This window comes from Leuresthes tenuis, unplaced genomic scaffold, assembly GCF_036924035.1.
Source record: "Leuresthes tenuis unplaced genomic scaffold, fLeuTen1.0.hap1 SCAF_20, whole genome shotgun sequence".
Classification (NCBI taxonomy): Eukaryota; Metazoa; Chordata; class Actinopteri; order Atheriniformes; family Atherinopsidae; genus Leuresthes; species Leuresthes tenuis.
The window spans coordinates 1140643-1164947 of NW_027325374.1; the positions used below are offsets into that span (position 1 = coordinate 1140643).

The following is a 24305-nucleotide window of genomic DNA, read 5'->3' on the forward strand; positions in this document are numbered from 1 at the left end:
GAAAGACGTGAGCAGGAGGAGCCGGAGAGAGAAATAGAACCGAGTGGGAAGGAGGAGGGATGAGGAGAATGATGGAGCTGCAGAAAAACTGTGACGACTGCAGTTTTATCTAAAGATATATCTTAAGACTGAGTTTCTATTCAATATTTCTCAAAAACTACAAAGAGTTATCTTTAGAATACGAAGAGTTATCTTTAGAATACATGTGTTAAAACTACACAGAGGGGACATTTCCTTAGTTTGAGGACATTATTTGCTAATTTACATTATTATATATTATAATTATAATAATTATGCTAATTATTTATTTCCTAAGTTACATTATTTGAATGAAATAATGTAATTTAGGAAAATGTGGAAGGAAGTCCATTCTGGAAACAAATGCTCTGAACATTTCATGAAAATGTGGAAACTTTTGGGACATTTTAGAAAAAAGTAACAGCTTTCTTAAACTGTTGAGACTTTTTCTGAACACTGAGGACATTCGATTCATGTGAAAAAATTAAACAATTTACACAAATGATGAAATGTTTGGACCAAGGAGAAGTTTCCACATTTTGAACACCAGAAAGTTAAAGGATAAGTTTGGAGAAACGACTGTTTCAGAGACTAAAGGAAGCTGAAAGCTGGGAGGGCAGTTTGGAGAAAACTCAGAAACAAAGTCATTAATCATTCCATGAGTGACTTTCTAAGAGTTTTATTAAATGAAAAAAAGTTCTGCAACATTTTCTGCACTAAAGTCAATGAAAGTTTCAGTTTAGACGTCAGGATTTTTCCTTATGGGGCAGTTCTGGGTGGATGTGACATGTAAAAAGCTTTTAAAACAGTGGAGACGTCTCGGAGCTTTACCCTCAGACCAGAACAGCCTGGGAATGATGGTGAAGTGAAGCAGGAGAACACTTTGGGACGGGATCTTTTCACACTGTGTAAATCAGATCTTTTTTTGCAGAAATAGAAAATCTTTTAAAAGTTTTATATTTTATATTTTTGGAGGAAACTTTTCAAAGGACGTGTTGAGAAAGCGAAGAGAGATTTTGGATGTTACCTCCAGTCAGAACGTCCTCAAAGGGCCCTTTGAGTGCTGCTTTGGGGGCTTTTACCTGTGGAAAGCTGCGTTGGAGAGATTCGTCCTGAAGCTGGGATGTTATTGGAGCCGTACTTCTCCATCAGCTCTGCAAACTCTCTCCTGCAGGTCACACAAACAGCCGTGTTTAAGCCAAGTCTTTGAGCCTAAACCTAAACCTAAACAGCCTGTATTTTCACATTAATACAACAGAACAGGATAACAGGACCTGTGTTTTGCCTTCATATCGACAGACGTAATGTTTCACTAAACTCAGCAAGACCTTCTTGGGATTTCTGTGTAATTTAGAGGAAATGATTGGAGCATATTTAGAGGAAATGATTGGAGCATATTTAGAGGAAATGATTGGAGCATATTTAGAGGAAATGATTGGAGCATATTTAGAGGAAATGATTGGAGCATATTTAGAGGAAATGATTGGAGCATATTTAGAGGAAATGATTGGAGCATATTTAGAGGAAATGATTGGAGCATATTTAGAGGAAATGATTGGAGCATATTTCCACGAATGCAGACACAGTTTGTGAGTCTTTTGTTTCCTTTTTAAAGTCTTGATCCGGAAACACGGAAACTGGTAAAACCGGATCTGCGGCTGAGTTTCTGCTGCCTGCAGGGTTGACACTGCACTGCCGAGTCTCTGGTTTGAGGAGAGCCAGCAGATGTCTGAGTGTTTGTCTCCCTCACATGGAGGTCCGCCTGACTCGCACCGTCAACCGTCACCGTCTCATGTGGGCTTGAGCCGATTGGCTGTTAATTCCTTTTAAACGGGATCTGCATGACCACCGATTAGAAAACATCCGGAGAGCAAATATCCCTCACTGACCTCACTCCTCTCAGAGCTCTGAACTTAAACCCATTGTCTGTCTTTTACCTTCAGGGAGAGGGATGTTTACTGACTCTGCACCTGAAGCTGGCCCTGAAGTGTTCACTGGAAGAAGCCTCAGAGAGACCTGATGGTGCTTTTAACTGTGACACACAGTGAGGCAGAAACGATCATTTTCTTTGAAGTTTTCTTGGGAACTATTCGTACTTTTCGCTGAGGCGGTACTGAGATGAGCTCAGTTCAGTTTAAGTGCGTCAGTGCTGGTTCTCAGTCATCTGGGTCATGGTAATCCTTTAAGAGAAGGCAGTTAGACTTGTCTGACTCCTGGTTTTCTATTCATAAAGCTTCTTCAGTGGTGAGTTCAGTCACACTTTTAAAAGTGTTGAGTCATGTGTCGCTGACCCACTCAGCCGTCCTGTGGGTTTGTGTAACCTACATGTGAGAATGCTGCGTAACGGGCTGAGGAGGAGGGTCACGGCTCAGCTGACGGGTTCAGCTTGTGTTCGGATGAACCCGTTTCTGCCTGAGATCCTTCTGGTTCTCAGACACTCCGGTCACATATGGAATGAGCAGAAGTTTTTCTTTTCCTGTCTGTTTGCTGCTGAGTTTCTTCGGCTTGAGCCTTGAGTTTGATCTCTTCTTCTTCTCTTCTTATTAGGGACACTCTCAGCCTGGCGGCGTGGAGCTCTGATGATACCTCCAGAAAACGTCAGGTTGACTCTGTACACTGGATGTGTTTTTCACATCCTCCTTTGTGGACTCGATGTTGCTGTTTTCCTGTTTTTATGGGCTCAGCATCAGAATGCAGATATCTTAACACCAAAAAGCAGAAGTTTCTAACCGATCAGCTAAAATAAAGCTACACAACCGGCCGCTGTTGATGTTAAACGGACCTCCCATGATACGCTCTTCAAGAAGCTCCTGAAAACCCAGCTCTAAGAGAGCATCTCCTATCCCAGCACTTACCTTGTACTTCCCTCCCCCCTCTATCTCTGCACTTTATCTTTCTGCACTTCCTTCTATGCCTGCACCCTATCTCTACTCTGTCCCCTCTGACAGAGTCGGACTCCTGGGTTCCTTCTATGTAGCTTATTGTTAGCTTTTTATAAAGCTGTTATATCTTCATTTGTAAGTCGCTTTGGATAAAAGCGTCTGATAAATACAGAAACAGAAACATAAAAGACTCTTCATCTGCATCATGAAGCAGAGAACATGCAAAAAGGAAATATTAGAGAAGCGTTCATTTCTGAGATCCTCTGAACATCTTTTAATTGATTGGATTTGATTGGATTTGATTGGATTATGATTACAATGAACTGGACTCTAATTGGCTTGAATCGGACTGTATCACTGTGCCTCGAGGGGACATTTAAATCGAATCTTTGGAGGCGCTTTAGGACCAAAACATGGTTACAGTCACCTATGTGCTCCCCCAGGTGAACTGGTTTAGTCTATTGGTCCTGAGTAACAGAGTTGGGGCATCAGGGGAAATCTGTTTTTTTCTGACACAGAAAAAGGTCAAAACCATCAGGTGCACAATTCAGGAAAAAAAGAAACGAAGAAGATGAGAAACGAGCAAAAGAAAACCGATAACTTTTACTGTTTTGTGCTGGATTCACTTAGAATAAAAAACTGACTGTTTCTGCAAAGATTTGTTCTTTTGTTTTTTCGGGGGGGGGTTCTCGCCCGAGGAGTAATTCGATGTCGAACTGCTTCTTACTAACCCTAAATTACACCTTCGTGTGTTTTTGAATGAACACACATGAACAAATTAAATAAAGTTAACACAAACAACAACACAAATCATTTCTTGTAAATCCAAGAATCCCAGAAGTTGTGGAAGCAGCTGCATTTACGAGAAAGTCATGTTTGTGATATCTGAATGAGCTCAGAGTTCTCAGACTGAATGCTGATGGAACTTTGGCCACAGATGTGTCACATCTGTCTCATTTTAAAGGCTGAATCCAGCTCACTGGTGAGAAACCAGTCAGTGGTTTCTGCAGGTCAAACTGAGGCTCTGAATAAACAGAAATTAGACCGTCGACTTAATCTGGTCTTTGTTGGTGGCATCAGGACATAAAACAAAAGTCTAAGCAGTGACTTGTTTGTAACTGTTCCTAAACTGCCCCGGAAAATCTACAGGATGCCCTGATTTTTATGAACAGATTAAAAAAGAAACATAATGTTCGGAAAATTCAGCCCTCAATCCAATTTAGCATCCTGAACACAAAAAGCTCCTCATCGATAAGCTTTAAGTCCATGTTTTAGTTTCCCAAACGTTCCAACAATAATCTCAAAATACAGACATTCTCTCCAAATAAGTAAAGTTTCAGATACGAAGTCATAACTTCGACATATACGAAGGTATTCTAATTATTTCAAGATAATGTCTGATGACTTAAAGGATCTTTTGTCTGTCAGGTCATTGGCTTAAACAGCCTTCCATCTCACCGGGAACCTTTGAGGACAAAGCGCCAAATCCCCGCCGCATGATTACATCACGGCGTCCTCACAGCGACCTGCTGTCCCGCTCAGGGCCGGCTGCAGATAATCATCATAATTTGTTTCAAGTGTTAAACAAATCGCCGGAACAATAGAGGTCGTGCTTTGGGTGAATCTCTAATGTGTCGCCACAAAGCTGCTTCCGCACCAACGCTCTGATTTGGTAACAGAAAGGATAGAAATGGAAGGAGTCCTCTGTCTGCCAGAGGTGAGACGACCTTCTCCCTGCAGTCACAACAACTTCCTTTCGCCTGCTGTAAGCTGCTGAACTTCTTTTTAACCTCCATCTGTTCGTCTGCAGAGCTTGACCCTCACCGAGGACAAACCTGAGCAGAATCATGAGTGCTGCTGTTGTTTTGTAATTAAAGCAGAATATTATGGAACCCTGTTCCATAGGGACCCAGGAGCTGATGATCTGTGCAGAAAACATCCCTTTCCACAGCTGACAGATGAAGTTTGCATCCTGCAAAGCTGCTTCTGACTCCTGTGCTGCGTTGATTCTGTGATTAGCTGCCACTGAAACCCTGTGGACACGCCGCACGGCGGCCCTATTGTGTCAGGCTCTGTTTGAGTTGACGCCGCAGGACGACCTGGAAAAGCTCCGGGGCCCAGCAGCGTGCCAGGTCTGTTTACCCCCCGCCTGTCACCTAAGAGTTCACACAAAGGACAGATCAAACCACCTGACACGCCTGGTTTCTGCAGGCAGACAAAGAGAGGAGCTGTCTGAGCTGGAAAACATCAGCTGGTGTCGGGTAACCGAACAAGAGATTCCATCACTATGAATAAGCCTTAAATTCCTTCCACACTCACTGGATGAGGCAAAGTAAGAAGCTTAAAAACTTGCTTTAAAAGATTCTCAAATGAGCACAACTTGAAAAAGGGAAGTGAAGAACTGCAGATTTTCCTGCTTCGTGCTGCTTTTTAAACACAATCTGCTGCAATGCACACATGAAAGCTGAGCCTCGACAAACATCCGTGTGATTAAACCAGTGTGCAAACACTGCCAGAGAGCCATGCTAAAGTGTTCCATCAGAAGGGCTCTGACTTTAAATTCATACCCTGCCCTGCCGCACAAGTAAGACATACATTTGTCCTTTTTTCCCAAAGGTGGTGATGTCACACTCGATGGCAGCGCATCGCTAAGCTGTTTCCTGCCAGGCAGCAAACGTAGAACTGAGTAAGCCATAATCATGTTGATCCCTGTAAGACTCTAACGGTGCAGTTTGCTGCATGTAGATCTGAACATTTACAATAAAACTGATCATTTTGGTGTGAAAACACAGCAGAAAAGTAAGGAATCCTGATTGGAAGAGAAGAAAAAAACATGCAATGACTCAGACCAGCGATCTCCTGCATGAAGTGTTCAGTGAAACTCGTTGATTAGCATCTTCTCTCTCTGCCTTCCTTTGATGCATCAAGTAAAAATCAAACGTGACATTTTGGATGGTTGCCATCTCGAATTTGACCACTAGATGACAGTAATTATGTCACACATTTCCTTTCATTTGCATTGCTTCCAGCCCATTCAGGGCTTCATTGGCTATCAGCGCCTAATATTACCGTGACTTGTTCATCAGAGAAATAAGTGACACAGAACATCTGGTGTGCATCTGGGAGGCCACAGCAGCCAGAAGCATAAACAATATATAAACAGAAAATCCATGTTTACACCTTTTCCTCCACACAAACTGATAATTATCAGTTCAGCTCAACTCAATAATAACTCATTAGTCCCTGAGGGGTAATGGGATTTATTCATTAGTGAAGATATGGTGTTGTTATTGGCATTTGGAAAGCTTAATCAGCTGCTCCCACATGGGAAAAATGCTCCTGTTGCCATGCTTATGCATCACAACAGATGTGACAAAATGCAGGAGTTACCAGCAGAAATCATTCCACCAGCAGAGAAAGCTGAGCAGAGATGTCAGCTGCAGCAGGCTGCCAACACGTCCACAGAAATAATGTGCAGCGTGTAGAAGTTAGAGCAATTTAAGCCTGAAATGATGAAGTGGAAACAGGGGAAATGGGCTACACTTTTTACAGAGTTTACAGATTCATTTTCAAATGGCTTCCTGTTTAAACTAATCAATTTCACCAGACATAATTAATTGTTTAAGGCACTGAAGCTCTGATTCAAGTTTTTGACTTTTTGTATCTGAGAAATTTGACCGAAAAGTCATTCTAAGTTACCTTCAAATATCCAGAACTCTTCTGTTTTCTCTCTATCAGTAACAGCAGTGCAGCCAAAGGGAAAAACAAACTTATCAAATATATCCCAAACGAAAGAAAGTGTGATTATTTACCTGGATTCCTCATCTCTGGCAATCAGCAGGTACATGTGATTAGAGAGCGATGCTGTCCTCAAGATCTCCACCGCTCTGTCAGAAAACACAGCAGAGAAGTGAGCATTCACAGCTGCAACATGCAACATGCAACATGCATCTGAAACACGCATCTGAAACATGCAGCTGCAACATACAGCTGAAACATACAGCTGCAACATACAGCTGCAACATACAGCTGCAACATGCATCTGAAACATACAGCTGCAACATACAGCTGCAACATGCTGCAACATACAGCTGCAACATGCATCTGAAACATACAGCTGCAACATACAGCTGCAACATACATCTGAAACATACAGCTGCAACATACAGCTGCAACATACAGCTGCAACATGCATCTGAAACATACAGCTGCAACATACAGCTGCAACATGCTGCAACATACAGCTGCAACATGCATCTGAAACATGCATCTGAAACATACAGCTGCAACATACAGCTGCAACATACAGCTGCAACATGCTGCAACATACAGCTGCAACATACAGCTGCAACATACAGCTGCAACATGCTGCAACATACAGCTGCAACATGCATCTGAAACATACAGCTGCAACATACAGCTGCAACATGCTGCAACATGCATCTGAAACATACAGCTGCAACATACAGCTGCAACATACATCTGAAACATACAGCTGCAACATGCATCTGAAACATACAGCTGCAACATACAGCTGCAACATACAGCTGCAACATGCTGCAACATGCTGCAACATGCATCTGAAACATACAGCTGAAACATGCATCTGAAACATACAGCTGCAACATGCATCTGAAACATACAGCTGAAACATGCATCTGAAACATACAGCTGAAACATGCATCTGAAACATACAGCTGAAACATGCATCTGAAACATACAGCTGCAACATGCATCTGAAACATACAGCTGAAACATGCATCTGAAACATACAGCTGCAACATGCAGCTGCAACATGCATCTGAAACATACAGCTGCAACATACAGCTGCAACATACAGCTGCAACATGCATCTGAAACATGCATCTGAAACATGCATCTGAAACATACAGCTGCAACATACAGCTGCAACATACAGCTGCAACATACAGCTGCAACATACAGCTGCAACATACAGCTGCAACATGCATCTGAAACATACAGCTGCAACATACAGCTGCAACATACAGCTGCAACATGCATCTGAAACATGCATCTGAAACATGCATCTGAAACATACAGCTGCAACATGCAGCTGCAACATGCATCTGAAACATACAGCTGCAACATGCAGCTGCAACATGCATCTGAAACATACAGCTGCAACATACAGCTGCAACATACAGCTGCAACATGCATCTGAAACATGCATCTGAAACATGCATCTGAAACATACAGCTGCAACATACAGCTGCAACATACAGCTGCAACATACAGCTGAAACATGCATCTGAAACATACAGCTGCAACATGCATCTGAAACATACAGCTGAAACATGCATCTGAAACATACAGCTGCAACATGCATCTGAAACATACAGCTGCAACATGCAGCTGCAACATGCATCTGAAACATACAGCTGCAACATACAGCTGCAACATACAGCTGCAACATGCATCTGAAACATACAGCTGAAACATACATCTGAAACATACAGCTGCAACATGCAGCTGCAACATGCATCTGAAACATACAGCTGCAACATACAGCTGCAACATACAGCTGCAACATACAGCTGCAACATACAGCTGCAACATACAGCTGCAACATACAGCTGCAACATACAACTGCAACATACAGCTGCAACATACAGCTGCAACATACAGCTGCAACATACAGCTGCAACATACAGCTGCAACATACAGCTGCAACATGCTGCAAAGTGAAAACTGATCAAGATTGAGGAAAAAAACAAAGAAAACAACTGACATCAAATAAAAGCTAACAGGCTGCATCTAAGAGAAAGCATGAACTCTTCTATTGACAAATCCTGAACTTAACCACTCAGCTTCTGAAGAGGCTTAAAATGAGAATGCAACAGTCGTAACACTCTGGACCTCCTGCTGAGATTGTCCAGCTACACTGAAAGAAATCTGGAAGCTCAGCGAGCGCGACTGCACCAGGTAATCCTCCGGAGCGATCACGGGGAACGGTGTGCACGCTCTTCTCTGCTGACCTGTCTGTTAGTTTCTACTTACTCAACATTATTGTAGCTACATTCAACCGTATGCGTCTGACGTGCTGTCAACAAAACTCAGACTGTCCTGCACTCTGTGCTCTGCTTTGAGAACGCATCTTCATCTCAGACCCTCCTGCTGTGTAAATCATGTGTGAACTGTCAAGGTGTTGGTGGCAAATGGTTATGGAGGACCCAGCCAGCCAGAAACAACCGAGAACTAAACTTGGAAAAGCAAACAGTAAGCTAAACAGTAACGGCAAGGAGTGAACCAAACCAAGGAGCTCAAATACACTGATGAGACAGGTGAGTGCAGCTGGGATCGATCTAACAACAGGTGAGTGTGGAGGAGACCGAGTGAAAAGATCAGGGCAGCTGAAGACGTCTGGGGGTGATGACAGAGTCTAAATACTGAGGGTTGAATGCAGGGATGATGAAGTTCAAACAAAATAACTGATAAAAGCAAAGAAAAAAAGACAATAAAGGACAGGGAAGTCCAAAAAGCATGGATCATATCATAAAGCAGCATGTTCTCCACAGGTTCTCCACAGGTTCTCCACAGGTTCTCCACAGGTTCTCCACTGTTCATGCTAAAAAATGGCATTTACTCCAGTGCATGATTATGGTCTGTAATCTGTAATAAGGGTGTTGGTCACTGTTCAGTATCACTGATATGAAGTTTCTTTTGTGATTATCTTCCAGCAGCCGGACCCTCAGGTAGTGAAAACTGACCTGAGAGCAGCACAGACCTCTGAAAACTGACCTGAGAGCAGCACAGACCTCTGAAAACTGACCTGAGAGCAGCACAGACCTCTGAAAACTGACCTGAGAGCAGCACAGACCTCTGAAAACTGACCTGAGAGCAGCACAGACCTCTGAAAACTTCATACTAGCATAAATACAACAAACCGTTGAGCAGCTGACTTTGCTGTTAAAAGAAGAAACGATTTGTTCCAACTTTTACCACTTTTTCATCTTTCTCTGTTCTTTAGATTTGACCTGTTGTCATATTCTCTGCTTCTGCCTTTATTTGCATTTACACAGCATGAAACATTAAAAGAAAATCCCATTTACACTCAAACAAACTCACCTCTCGTTGGTCACCCCGATCAGACTGATATTATTGACGTCCAAAATCAGGTCACCTGACTTAAGCCGCCCTGGAACAGAATGACAGACGGACAGATGGACAGGCAGGTGAGGGAGGATAATGATGATTATGACAGTTGCTGCGTCCCTCTTTCCTCAAACAAGACAAACACCCGGAGAACGTACCATCCAGAGCAGCCAGTCCACCTGCGATCACCCGCTTGATGTAGATGCCAAACTCCTCACCTGTCAGCTCTCTGTAGCCTCCGATTATTTTCACACCTGCGAAAGCACAAAGAAGAACTCTGAACCGACCGAGAAGCTTTTAAAAAGGTCTGAATTCTGACAACAGACGACCATCTGCAGCCACAGCTGACATGGAACTGAACTACTGTCAAACACGGAGCTGCAGCAAGTTTCAAGTGATTCATAACGAGGTCAGGAGGGTTCAGATGCTCACCGAGTCCCTTCCGGCAGTCACAGAACTCCAGCCTCTGGACGGCTCGGTTGATGCCGTGTGGGCCCATGATCGTCCTGACAACAAATAAAAACACAATAGACTCAAAAACATATCAACATCCCGCCTCCAGCAAAGCCTCTCTGTGTCCTCAGAGCTCTGCTGTACACAATAATCAAATCATCACAGGATTTTGTTATTGTCTTCCTCCCTCCCTCCTCCAGGCGGCCACATGCAACCAATAAAATCCGTCTCCTCCCAAACGCACAGCAGCTGAACCATGAGCGACCTGGATGTCAGAAAGCTCCACAGAAACAAAATGACTCAAACAATCAAAGAACAGTGTGTGCGTTTAACACGATGCTGCTGTCTGCTGTCCTGAGGCTCAGCTGAGCGTCACAGCAGGGCCACTTTCTCTCAGATGAGTGCGTCCGAGCGTGTCTTTGTGTGTGAGTCAAAAGGTTGAACAGAGACTAAAAGGAGCGACGTGACAGCTGGGCCGAGTGTTCAGGGTGGTCCCCCCCGCCTTCCTGCCACCCTCAGACCTGCACACGTATGCCAGCTCAGATGCTTCATCACTTTAGTTTCCTGTGCAATCTGAATGCAACACAGCGGTGGTGCAGCTAGGGGGCGCTAAAGCAAGAAACAACAAGATGACCCCTTTGACCCCTTTGACCCCTTCCACTTAAATCATTCCTGCAGGGTCTCACATGCACCACACGCTCCTCAGCAGAACCTGCTTCAGTTACTGTCCTCAGGTCCGATGGCTTCGACTCGGTTCTGTCAAACCGAGACATTCTGGGTACGAATGATCCCACTCATTGCTGCTGTGAAATCCAAAAGAACCACTTTACATGAACTCTGAGAGCATTATTACGACCACACTCTTTGGAGCTGCTCGTTCATTGACTGAATTAGTGGATTGAAGGATTTTCTGCTTAAATTCTGCGCCGTTGTGGCCCTGATGGGCCCCTCTAACTCTAACTTACCACCAAGTTTAGAACTGTATCTGCTTTCTGCTCTGCAGGTTTTAAGTTAAACAACCATTTCTGCAGGGCTGTGCAGTTGGTGAAGTGGTCCCATTATCTGTAGGATTCTGCACTAAAAGTCTAAATGTCTGAAGACGATCCGCTCATTTCCGCTCTCTCCTGTTCAGGGTGGGGCGGGGTCTCCCTGCAGGGGGCGGGGCGCCACAGGGCCAACGCAAAGAGACGCAATCTAACCCTGAAACCCTCACAGACGTCTTTGGACCATGGTTGGAAATATGAGACTCTGAAATAAACCATGCAGGCAAACTTTACAAAGAAAGGCTGAGATTCAACCCATAGGCCCGCTTTCTGTGAGCTAACCACTGCTTCAGTGTGCTGCCCATGGAAGGAAAGGTTGTGAACAGGGCTTTGACTTCCAGAACAGCGGCTAAAACAGGCAAATATCTTCCAAAAAAGGTTTTAACTTATCAGTTTCACTCATATCCTGCAAACGCAGAGCTGAGGAGGGTTCAGGAGGGTTCTGGTGTCACATCTGTGCTTAATCCAAAGAGAAGCTGTGAAGCCGTGCTGCCACCAGAACCAGAACCCGCTCAGACATACAGTGTGTTAGGAAGGGCTCATGTGTGGTGAAGTTAAGGTCAGTTCGATGTGAAAAGGCTTAATTAAGAGTAATTACATTAATTATCCACCTTATGGAGCAGCAAGCAACCAAATATTCAGCAGAATATCCTGCAAACACGCGATGTCAGAGGCTCATCCATCACTCAGAGTGCGTCACACGGGGACTCTTTGAAGTTAACTGACAGTAAACCATTCATTCAAGGAAAAAGCCATATTTTAATAGCTCACTATTATGTTTTAATCTGCAAGTGTCAGGTGTGAGCTTCCGTCATTATTGGTTAAATAATATCTGAGGTTTCTCAGTTCAACAGCAGCACAGCCCTCCTTGTTTGTAGCTCTGACCTTTGTGTAGACCACAGAGATTATGGTATTAAAGGTAAATTATTCACACAAAACAGCCTGTTTATAATTAAATAAGCAGCTTGAGCTTGAGCTGAATGAGTCAAAGCAGAGAGAGTTGTGCTCCCATCTGATCAAAACACACGAATGTCAGAGCAAAATCTGCTGAGCCGAACTGTACAGCTTCACAGTTAGGGATGGAACATCGTGTGCAAAGCTTGCTGTTGCCTCAGGTCCAGCTCAGATGGACGTACAGATCAGGGCGGTTACCACTGTGCCACCTCATCTCATCCTGATGAAGCCATGAGCTCATTCCCTCTCACAGTGTCACCATGTTGTCATGCAGAGGCCTTTTGTTCAATCTGCGCAGTCCTCCGAGTCATAAAGAGTTGTTTTACACGAGTGTTCGTTGGGTTAATATGTCACAGAAACATTTCATGCTGCTGTCGGAGCATCAAACATGGAGGAATGCAGCCATCATGGCTCTGATGTTCTGGACTTATCGTGCCGCTCTGCACCGACACCAACAGGAGTATCGACCTCCTGCGCTGTTTTCCTTCTCTTCTTCTTCTTTGTTGAAGAAGAAGAAGAAGAAGAAGAAGGAAACAGGAAATAGTTCACTGTCTTGTGAAGATGGCACATGAGACCTGCTTTCGGCGGCAGGAGAGGCGGTGGTGGGATAAGCCGCAGAAGCAACAGTTTTGGGTCGTATGTGAGACCCGAGGTTTTCCAGTTGATGCTTCAGCAACTTTGTGAAGACAGGCTTCAAACACTGACTTTCATTATGTTAACACAACATGAGGAGAACGCTTTCTGACTGTATAAATGAACAAAATCAGACGAGTGCTGCACTGGATTTAAATAGTCTCGAGGCTCATTAGACTCACCTGTTAGCAGACCTGATTAAATGGATAAGCTTTGGACTTGGATTAAAAGGACCCATGAGGACAGATTCATTTGATCCATTTGGATTCCTTATGGAAATCTGTGACCCGCTGAGTTTTATCTGCATGCAGCTCAACAGTTACATAGTTTATCGTGAGTTTGAATGCTTGCTTTTCCACATCAAATCCCTTAAAGCCGAAGCAGCTCCACAGACCCACAAACAAACAACAACAACTTCCAAATGTGCAACAAAACCAACTGCTGGGACACGAAGTAGCAATTAAACTGATCACTTAATACCTGCTAATCTGCATTAGCTGACGCAGATCGTTAACATCACAGACAGAACGGCTGCCAAGGCGACACGCTGTGGCACGGCGGCAGAGTCGCTCCAGGGTGACCCAACACTGCACAACCCCAGAAGAAGAAGCTATGGCACGGCGGCAGAGTCGCTCCAGGGTGACCCGACACTGCACAACCCCAGAAGAAGAAGCTATGGCACGGCGGCAGAGTCGCTCCAGGGTGACCCGACACTGCACAACCCCAGAAGAAGAAGCTATGGCACCGCAGCAGAGTCGCTCCAGGGTGACCCAACACTGCACAACCCCAGAAGAAGAAGCTATGGCACGGCGGCAGAGTCGCTCCAGGGTGACCCAACACTGCACAACCCCAGAAGAAGAAGCTATGGCACGGCGGCAGAGTCGCTCCAGGGTGACCCGACACTGCACAACCCCAGAAGAAGAAGCTATGGCACCGCAGCAGAGTCGCTCCAGGGTGACCCAACACTGCACAACCCCAGAAGAAGAAGCTATGGCACCGCAGCAGAGTCGCTCCAGGGTGACCCGACACTGCACAACCCCAGAAGAAGAAGCTATGGCACCGCAGCAGAGTCGCTCCAGGGTGACCCAACACTGCACAACCCCAGAAGAAGAAGCTATGGCACCGCGGCAGAGTCGCTCCAGGGTGACCCTACACTGTACAACCCCAGAAGAAGAAGCTATGGCACCGCAGCAGAGTCGCTCCAGGGTGACCCAACACTGCACAACCCCAGAAGAAGAAGCTACGTCCAGGACAGCTGCAGTTTACCCGGGAGGTTCGATTCAATGCAGGAAATGTGTGATGAACTGAATTAAATCATCTATTCTGATGCTATTTCAACTTCTTCCCATATAAGAAGCTCCACAGGTGCCAGTCTTCCAGGTGTAAAAGGTTTAAATGATCAAATTCCTCTTGTTAACAGTTGTTTTTTGCATGTTGACAGATGCAAACTGTCTTAAAGGGGATTTCACAACATTTAAACTGATTATTATCATTAAAAGGTGGCACAGACCTGTCAGGTTTAACCTTCTGTCATGAGCTTCAGCATCCAGCTTCATGTCTTTAATTCAGTCCAAAATAAAAACTACAGCATTAAAATGCAGAGGCTGCATGTCTTTGTGTGAGGAAGAGGAGAGAGCTGCACTCTCTGAGGATTATTGTTTGGTGTTTGCATATTTAATCTCCTCCTGTCTCTGCCGCTGCCCGTATGTTCGAGTGTTGAACAAAAACAAGAAAGGAGAGGAATAAAAAAAGAAGCCTCCTGCAGCGCAGACTGATCCAGAAGCAGACAGTCATTATCCATCAGGATTAAATCAACCAGAGTCCGTCTGTATGAGACCTTCAAAGCTGACAACCTCCGTTTCTGAGGTGATTTTCCTGCTTTCAAACTCTGTCTGTAATTACAGCCCAGTCAGCAGGGATTTGGGGTTCTGAAAATCAGGGATATGTGTCGTTTTCAGCTGAAAGAGACTGAACACTTGGTCACAAACTGAAGGAAAAACCCGCGTTTTTAAGGCCATAGAAACCGTCTTCCTTCCCTGACCTGAACAAAGTAGATTTGGAATCTAAACTATAGTCAGAAAGCTTCAATTATTTTGTTTTATCAGATGAAATTAGAGCTGCAGTCAGCTGTGGAGTCAGTGAGTCAACAAAGGAGTTTAAGAGCAAAACATCTGTATGAAGTCAAATAAAAGACGAACTGCAGCAAAAGTTCCAAACAAGCCCTGAAATAGCTCCAGTGGTTTGGTTTTGGCCTTTTTCCTTAACCTGGGGGGCTACAGCATATCTAAGCCTGGGTGGGTCACCAGTTCATCACAGGTGACCCACAGCCAACACGATCTTGCATGAACACAAAGATCCCATCCAGGATCCAAACCAGGCAACGGTACCAGCAACCAAACCACACAGCAGCCCTCATTATGCCCATAACTAGAGAAATTCACACAAATTACAATCTAATGTAAAGATGACGTGTTATTCACAGAGATAATTCAAGTGACCTTTGAACCATTCAGGCAGAAAAAAGGCTCCTAACTCAAGGGATGAACCAGTGTTGTGTCGACACAGAACAGACAACTTAGCAAAGAAGCCATTTTAAACTGGATCTTTAGGCACTTTGTTACCAGCAGCCTGTCACAAAGACACATCATTTGTTCCCATTTCTTTAGCTGCATCTATGAAAAACAGCAAAGAAAACACAGTTTGACAGACAGAAAATAGGATTTCTGCAGCAACAAGGTGATTCCCAAAGAGCTATTAGCTGAAAACTTGGCATATCTCAGCATGGTGTGCAGTGTGTCCTTAAAACATTTGAGGAAACTGGACAAGTGGAGGACAAAAGAAGAAGTGTCAGGCCTAAAAAACTATCTCCAGCAGATGAACAGGATCTGAAAGTGATGTCCTTAAGAAAGAGGAAAAGACCTGACAGGACCTGAGAGATGCATCTGGACCTTCAGCTGATCCATCTACTGTTGGCCCAAGCCTCATCAGAAATGGTCTCCATGGAAGGGTGGCTGTCAAGAAGCCGTTCTTAAGGAAGGGAAACAGGGAGAAAAGGCTGAGCTGTGCCAAATGACACAAGAAGTGGACTGAAAATCAGTGGCAACAGGTCTTATGGAGGGATGAATCCTCCCCAGAGCCCGGACCTCAACATTATTGAAGCAGTGTGGGATCATCTGACAGAGAACGGAACAAAAGGCAGCCCACATCCAAAGAAGAGCTTTGGGATGTCCTTCAAGAAGCCTGGAGAACTATTCCTGAAGACTCCTTAAAGAAATGACAGAAAGCTTGTCTCAGAGGGTTCAGGCTGTGTTGGAGAATAAAGGAGCTCAGACCAGAGATTCACTTTAAAGCTGCTGAGAACTGAGAAAAAACTCTGTTTCTGCCTCAGATTCTGGGTTTATGTTCATGTTTGAACATGTTTCAGTGAATCTCTGAAGCTGCTTCCTGTTTTACTGGAAACATGTGAAGAATGAGGCTGATCAGGAAAGGTACTGCAAGGATTCATAAAGAAAGTCTCTAGTTTGAGTTTTCTTAATCTGAACTCAGGAGGAAGAGTATCAGAAGGTCGGTGGCTTCCCGGGGTCACAGAGACACTGAACCCCACATTGCCTACCGATGCATGAATGTGTGTGAAGCACGTAGCTTTATAGACTAAGACGTACTGGATGAATGTGGTGTTAAAAGCAGTTTAATCTGAATTCAAACTGTGACCTTTTTGTAGTGTCACTGTTTCCTGACATCTAAGAAGAAGAATAAATAACTGCAGGAGAAATCAAAAGATTAAAAAAAAACCGCAGCTGCAGCTGAGATTTAATAAAAGCAGCAACTTGTGGCTCATTAACATTTGTCAGATTTGAAAGAACTCATCCTGCGTGTAAGAACCTTTTGGTTGCCTGACTCTCCAGCTGTTTTCTTTTATCACAATTTCCTCTGACAGCAGCAGCCTGTCTGCGGTTTAATTCTGTGAGAATAAGCAGCAGCTCCAGCTGTTCTGTAGATGCAGTCAGAAGAGACAGCGGACAGTCTGTGACAGTATATATGTGTGCATACGTGTCGCTAAATGTACAGGCAGCGCTTATTAAAAACCTCCGTGTCCTTTAAAACGTTTCGAACACGCGTGACCCAGAACGCGCACAGGCATGTGGACTTAAACTCCGAGGCATCTGTCGCTAAACAGGCTGTAAATCTATCCCACCTTAGAGGTCCGTGACCCACATGAAGAAAGAGCGAGCACGAGACAAAGAAACACTGGACGTCCCGAGGAGCCCGGGACCCCCGTTTCTGTTTTAAAAGGAGACAAGGGAGGGGAGAAGGAAGTGAGGGAGCGGGGGAGGAAGCGAGGAGCAGCAGCGGGGAATTGGCTCACCAGTAAAGCAGAGACAGCCCATCGAAGCGCTCAGCGTCCTGCGGGAGGAATGGCATCGCACCCCGGTGCGTGTGAGACCTCCAAAGTCCTCACGCACTCTCTCAGACACTCAAAAACACACGTGCGGCGGCGGCGGGTGGAGGAGACGGGGTGAGAGGACACTGCGGGTCGGTGTGTGGCCGCGCGCGGCGGAGCGCAGAGAAGAGGGATGGAAATCCGCCTACACAGGGAGAGACGCGCTTACCTTTCCCGTTAATCCACCCTGATACCCGTCCGTGACATATACGCACATGCACGCGCCGCATAAGCACAAGCACGTTACACAGCATGAAACTTTAAAGAAGAAGAGCTCCGCTGCTGCGAGATGAGAACTGAAACTGTGCAAAGAGCTTAAATGTGTTTGTGGTTTTGTTTTTATGTAAAGTTTGGTTCAGCACGCGCATTCTTTTTGTCCGACACGCGCACCCAGCGGGTGTGAGTCATGCTGAAGAATGGGATTAGAGGAAAAGAGGAAGAGGAGAAGATGAGAGCTGATCTTCGGCATTTGAGTCACTTTTAACCACCACTCCTTGTTTTGATGTGATAAAAATGTAAAGTGCGACACTCAGAAACCTTTTTAACGTGTTCAACAACAGCAAATATCGAGATAAAATGAGTGCGTTATTAAAGCAGCCTCAATAATCCTTCTGCTAAATGAGCAGCGACCTCAGAAAGAACCTTTTCCGTGTGTTTGTGCAGCAGGAGAACCGCCATATTACTGCCATAAGAGGCTCTCAGAGGAGGAGGAATCCGTCGCTGCTGTTTTATGAAGAAGTTTGGATCATTTATTGTAAGAACAGACAGCGGCGCGTGAACTGATCAAAGAAAACACGAGGAAAGGAACATAAATGAGGAAAGAAAGCAGGAAGAAACGTCTTCCTGGTGGAAATCACTGGTGAAGAGCAAAGTTTACTGTGGTGCCACCGACAGAAGTCTGGCCAACAGATACATGCGCAGCTGCTGTTTCCAACCTGACCACGAGGCGGCAGTCGCTGTTACGTCAGACTTTTAAGACTAACAATAGCGTGCTCACATTAAATGTGACAAAGCACTTCCTGACGTGTCTCCAAACAGTTCACATATGTGATATATGTGATATTAGTGAAGTGAAAACACTGAATTAGACACAATAAGAAGAGGAACTCCTCAGATCTCCATATGTTACTAAAGCCAAACTCTGGCAGAAATATCTGATGAAGGTGTTCGGGATGCTGAGCGGGAGGTGTTCTGTTTCAGTGGAGGTCAGTGAGGAGAGGAGGGTCATGTGACCTTTTCGGTTGACTGGTTGCTAGGAGACCTGCTGGAGGAGCATAATGAGAGATAACCACAGTCTGTTGGTGTCAGACTGGCTCAGAAACAACCTGATTTTACGGATTTTACTTATTTTACGGATGCAGCGTGGCCAGAGGAGGAGGAGGACTGGCCGGCAGCAGCTGTGTTTTCTTAATAAATGTCTCTGGGATCTTATACCTGATGTGTTTTGTCCTTTTTAACAAACTGACATCATTTCCTGAGCTCTGACTGAGATGTATGAGACAGACTTTGGTCAGAATACCTTCTGATTTCAGCACAGCGCTCCTTCCTCAGTCCCATTTAAACACTTCTTCTGGAAACCTGCTGATTGGAAGAAGAGGAGGTGGGGGGGGCAGCTCAGCCCTGTCCTTCTGGGAGCTCAGCAGCAAAAAATGATGCAACTCACAAATATTCTGTGTATTAAACAAGGTGTTTGTGGTTTGATCAAAGTGAATCAGAGGCTTCAAAGTTAGGGTTGTGGTGTCAAGCTATCAGGATATCTAACAACCCCTGAATGTAAACACCAATAAGTAGCTCTGAGTCAATCCTTAGTGAATGCATGTGTGACAATAGGTCGCCAGGTCCAGGAAGGGCTTTACACAGCAAACACCATCTGTTTTATAGACTGTAATGTATGGCCTCCACGCTAAAGACAGTCGAAATGATGATCACCGAGCTAATCACTGGCCATAAAGTCCACACTAAGTGCAAAGATAGGATATGAGGTCCACACTAGTAGGAGGGACTATTATATGAATAAAAGGGTTTTAAAAAAAGATAAGACAAAGGGCCCATCCTCGGGTAAATATAGTAAATAAGACATAATGGTGGAAAGATGGGGAAAATACGCCATATGAAAGGAGCCGGGGAGGAGCTGCCTCAGGCCCCAAAACTGTATGAAAGGTGGAAACTTTCAGAAGAAACTTCAGACTTAGCTCTGGCTGCTTCTCATGGTCATGTTGTAACTCTGCAATAAACCATCATTGGACCGCGAACCAGCTGAATCTGTCTTTAACTACGGAGTATAGCATAATAGGTCAATTCAACGTCCATAGAAAGTCACAACAGGGTTTGGGTTAACCCTAACTAATTCAGGTTAAACTAATTCAGGTTAACCCCAACTAATTCAGGTTAAACTAATTCAGGTTAACCCTAACTTATTCAGGTTAACCCTAACTAATTCAGTTTAACCCTAACTTATTCAGGTTAACCCTAACTAATTCAGGTTAACCTAATTCAGGTTAACCCCAACTAATTCAGGTTAAACTAATTCAGGTTAACCCTAACTTATTCAGGTTAACCCTAACTAATTCAGGTTAACCTTAACTAATTAAGTTTAACCCTAACTTATTCAGGTTAACCTTAACTAATTCAGTTTAACCCTAACTTATTCAGGTTAACCTTAACTAATTCAGGTTAACCTTAACTAATTCAGTTTAACCCTAACTAATTCAGTTTAATCCTAACTAATTCAGTTTAACCAACTAATTCAGGTTAACCTTAACTCATTCAGTTTAACCCTAACTTATTCAGGTTAACCCTAACTAATTCAGGTTAACCTTAACTAATTCAGTTTAACCCTAACTTATTCAGGTTAACCCTAACTTATTCAGGTTAACCTTAACTAATTCAGTTTAACCCTAACTAATTCAGGTTAACCCTAACTAATTCAGGTTAACCCCAACTAATTCAGGTTAAACTAATTCAGGTTAACCCTAACTAATTCAGGTTAAACTTATTCAGGTTAACCTTAACTAATTCAGGTTAACCCTAACTTATTCAGGTTAACCTTGACTAATTCAGTTTAACCTTAACTAATTCAGTTTAACCCTAACTAATTCAGGTTAACCTTAACTAATTCAGTTTAACCCTAACTTATTCAGTTTAACCCTAACTAATTCAGGTTAACCTTAACTAATTCAGTTTAACCCTAACTAATTCAGGTTAACCTTAACTAATTCAGTTTAACCCTAACTAATTCAGGTTAACCCTAACTAATTCAGGTTAACCTTAACTAATTCAGTTTAACCCTAACTTATTCAGGTTAACCCTAACTAATTCAGGTTAACCCCAACTAATTCAGGTTAACCTTAACTAATTCAGTTTAACCCTAACTAATTCAGGTTAACCTTAACTAATTCAGTTTAACCCTAACTAATTCAGTTTAACCCTAACTAATTCAGGTTAACCCTAACTAATTCAGGTTAACCTTAACTAATTCAGTTTAACCCTAACTAATTCAGGTTAACCCCAACTAACTTGGTCACAAACTGAAGGAAAAACCCGCGTTTTTAAGGCCATAGAAACCGTCTTCCTTCCCTGACCTGAACAAAGTAGATTTGGAATCTAAACTATAGTCAGAAAGCTTCAATTATTTTGTTTTATCAGATGAAATTAGAGCTGCAGTCAGCTGTGGAGTCAGTGAGTCAACAAAGGAGTTTAAGAGCAAAACATCTGTATGAAGTCAAATAAAAGACGAACTGCAGCAAAAGTTCCAAACAAGCCCTGAAATAGCTCCAGTGGTTTGGTTTTGGCCTTTTTCCTTAACCTGGGGGGCTACAGCATATCTAAGCCTGGGTGGGTCACCAGTTCATCACAGGTGACCCACAGCCAACACGATCTTGCATGAACACAAAGATCCCATCCAGGATCCAAACCAGGCAACGGTACCAGCAACCAAACCACACAGCAGCCCTCATTATGCCCATAACTAGAGAAATTCACACAAATTACAATCTAATGTAAAGATGACGTGTTATTCACAGAGATAATTCAAGTGACCTTTGAACCATTCAGGCAGAAAAAAGGCTCCTAACTCAAGGGATGAACCAGTGTTGTGTCGACACAGAACAGACAACTTAGCAAAGAAGCCATTTTAAACTGGATCTTTAGGCACTTTGTTACCAGCAGCCTGTCACAAAGACACATCATTTGTTCCCATTTCTTTAGCTGCATCTATGAAAAACAGCAAAGAAAACACAGTTTGACAGACAGAAAATAGGATTTCTGCAGCAACAAGGTGATTCCCAAAGAGCTATTAGCTGAAAACTTGGCATATCTCAGCATGGTGTGCAGTGTGTCCTTAAAACATTTGAGGAAACTGGACAAGTGGAGGACAAAAGAAGAAGTGTCAGGCCTAAAAAACTATCTCCAGCAGATGAACAGGATCTGAAAGTGATGTCCTTAAGAAAGAGGAAAAGACCTGACAGGACCTGAGAGATGCATCTGGACCTTCAGCTGATCCATCTACTGTTGGCCCAAGCCTCATCAGAAATGGTCTCCATGGAAGGGTGGCTGTCAAGAAGCCGTTCTTAAGGAAGGGAAACAGGGAGAAAAGGCTGAGCTGTGCCAAATGACACAAGAAGTGGACTGAAAATCAGTGGCAACAGGTCTTATGGAGGGATGAATCCTCCCCAGAGCCCGGACCTCAACATTATTGAAGCAGTGTGGGATCATCTGACAGAGAACGGAACAAAAGGCAGCCCACATCCAAAGAAGAGCTTTGGGATGTCCTTCAAGAAGCCTGGAGAACTATTCCTGAAGACTCCTTAAAGAAATGACAGAAAGCTTGTCTCAGAGGGTTCAGGCTGTGTTGGAGAATAAAGGAGCTCAGACCAGAGATTCACTTTAAAGCTGCTGAGAACTGAGAAAAAACTCTGTTTCTGCCTCAGATTCTGGGTTTATGTTCATGTTTGAACATGTTTCAGTGAATCTCTGAAGCTGCTTCCTGTTTTACTGGAAACATGTGAAGAATGAGGCTGATCAGGAAAGGTACTGCAAGGATTCATAAAGAAAGTCTCTAGTTTGAGTTTTCTTAATCTGAACTCAGGAGGAAGAGTATCAGAAGGTCGGTGGCTTCCCGGGGTCACAGAGACACTGAACCCCACATTGCCTACCGATGCATGAATGTGTGTGAAGCACGTAGCTTTATAGACTAAGACGTACTGGATGAATGTGGTGTTAAAAGCAGTTTAATCTGAATTCAAACTGTGACCTTTTTGTAGTGTCACTGTTTCCTGACATCTAAGAAGAAGAATAAATAACTGCAGGAGAAATCAAAAGATTAAAAAAAAACCGCAGCTGCAGCTGAGATTTAATAAAAGCAGCAACTTGTGGCTCATTAACATTTGTCAGATTTGAAAGAACTCATCCTGCGTGTAAGAACCTTTTGGTTGCCTGACTCTCCAGCTGTTTTCTTTTATCACAATTTCCTCTGACAGCAGCAGCCTGTCTGCGGTTTAATTCTGTGAGAATAAGCAGCAGCTCCAGCTGTTCTGTAGATGCAGTCAGAAGAGACAGCGGACAGTCTGTGACAGTATATATGTGTGCATACGTGTCGCTAAATGTACAGGCAGCGCTTATTAAAAACCTCCGTGTCCTTTAAAACGTTTCGAACACGCGTGACCCAGAACGCGCACAGGCATGTGGACTTAAACTCCGAGGCATCTGTCGCTAAACAGGCTGTAAATCTATCCCACCTTAGAGGTCCGTGACCCACATGAAGAAAGAGCGAGCACGAGACAAAGAAACACTGGACGTCCCGAGGAGCCCGGGACCCCCGTTTCTGTTTTAAAAGGAGACAAGGGAGGGGAGAAGGAAGTGAGGGAGCGGGGGAGGAAGCGAGGAGCAGCAGCGGGGAATTGGCTCACCAGTAAAGCAGAGACAGCCCATCGAAGCGCTCAGCGTCCTGCGGGAGGAATGGCATCGCACCCCGGTGCGTGTGAGACCTCCAAAGTCCTCACGCACTCTCTCAGACACTCAAAAACACACGTGCGGCGGCGGCGGGTGGAGGAGACGGGGTGAGAGGACACTGCGGGTCGGTGTGTGGCCGCGCGCGGCGGAGCGCAGAGAAGAGGGATGGAAATCCGCCTACACAGGGAGAGACGCGCTTACCTTTCCCGTTAATCCACCCTGATACCCGTCCGTGACATATACGCACATGCACGCGCCGCATAAGCACAAGCACGTTACACAGCATGAAACTTTAAAGAAGAAGAGCTCCGCTGCTGCGAGATGAGAACTGAAACTGTGCAAAGAGCTTAAATGTGTTTGTGGTTTTGTTTTTATGTAAAGTTTGGTTCAGCACGCGCATTCTTTTTGTCCGACACGCGCACCCAGCGGGTGTGAGTCATGCTGAAGAATGGGATTAGAGGAAAAGAGGAAGAGGAGAAGATGAGAGCTGATCTTCGGCATTTGAGTCACTTTTAACCACCACTCCTTGTTTTGATGTGATAAAAATGTAAAGTGCGACACTCAGAAACCTTTTTAACGTGTTCAACAACAGCAAATATCGAGATAAAATGAGTGCGTTATTAAAGCAGCCTCAATAATCCTTCTGCTAAATGAGCAGCGACCTCAGAAAGAACCTTTTCCGTGTGTTTGTGCAGCAGGAGAACCGCCATATTACTGCCATAAGAGGCTCTCAGAGGAGGAGGAATCCGTCGCTGCTGTTTTATGAAGAAGTTTGGATCATTTATTGTAAGAACAGACAGCGGCGCGTGAACTGATCAA

General features: G+C 44.2%; 1 protein-coding gene across 1 annotated transcript in view; it reads right to left on the minus strand.

Annotated features, from left to right (window-relative positions):
* stxbp4 (syntaxin binding protein 4) overlaps nt 1-17809 on the minus strand; it is a 48951-nt gene extending 31142 nt beyond the window's left edge. The window contains exons 1-6 of the mRNA XM_072373935.1: nt 17463-17809; nt 10446-10519; nt 10172-10267; nt 9987-10056; nt 6713-6787; nt 1101-1186 (exon numbers count right to left, since the gene is read on the minus strand). Of these exons, the coding sequence (XP_072230036.1) occupies nt 1101-1186; nt 6713-6787; nt 9987-10056; nt 10172-10267; nt 10446-10519; nt 17463-17518 (457 nt within the window). The 5' untranslated portion in view covers nt 17519-17809. The remainder of the gene's footprint in view (nt 1-1100; nt 1187-6712; nt 6788-9986; nt 10057-10171; nt 10268-10445; nt 10520-17462) is intronic.
* Between the last annotated feature and the right edge of the window lie 6496 nt (nt 17810-24305).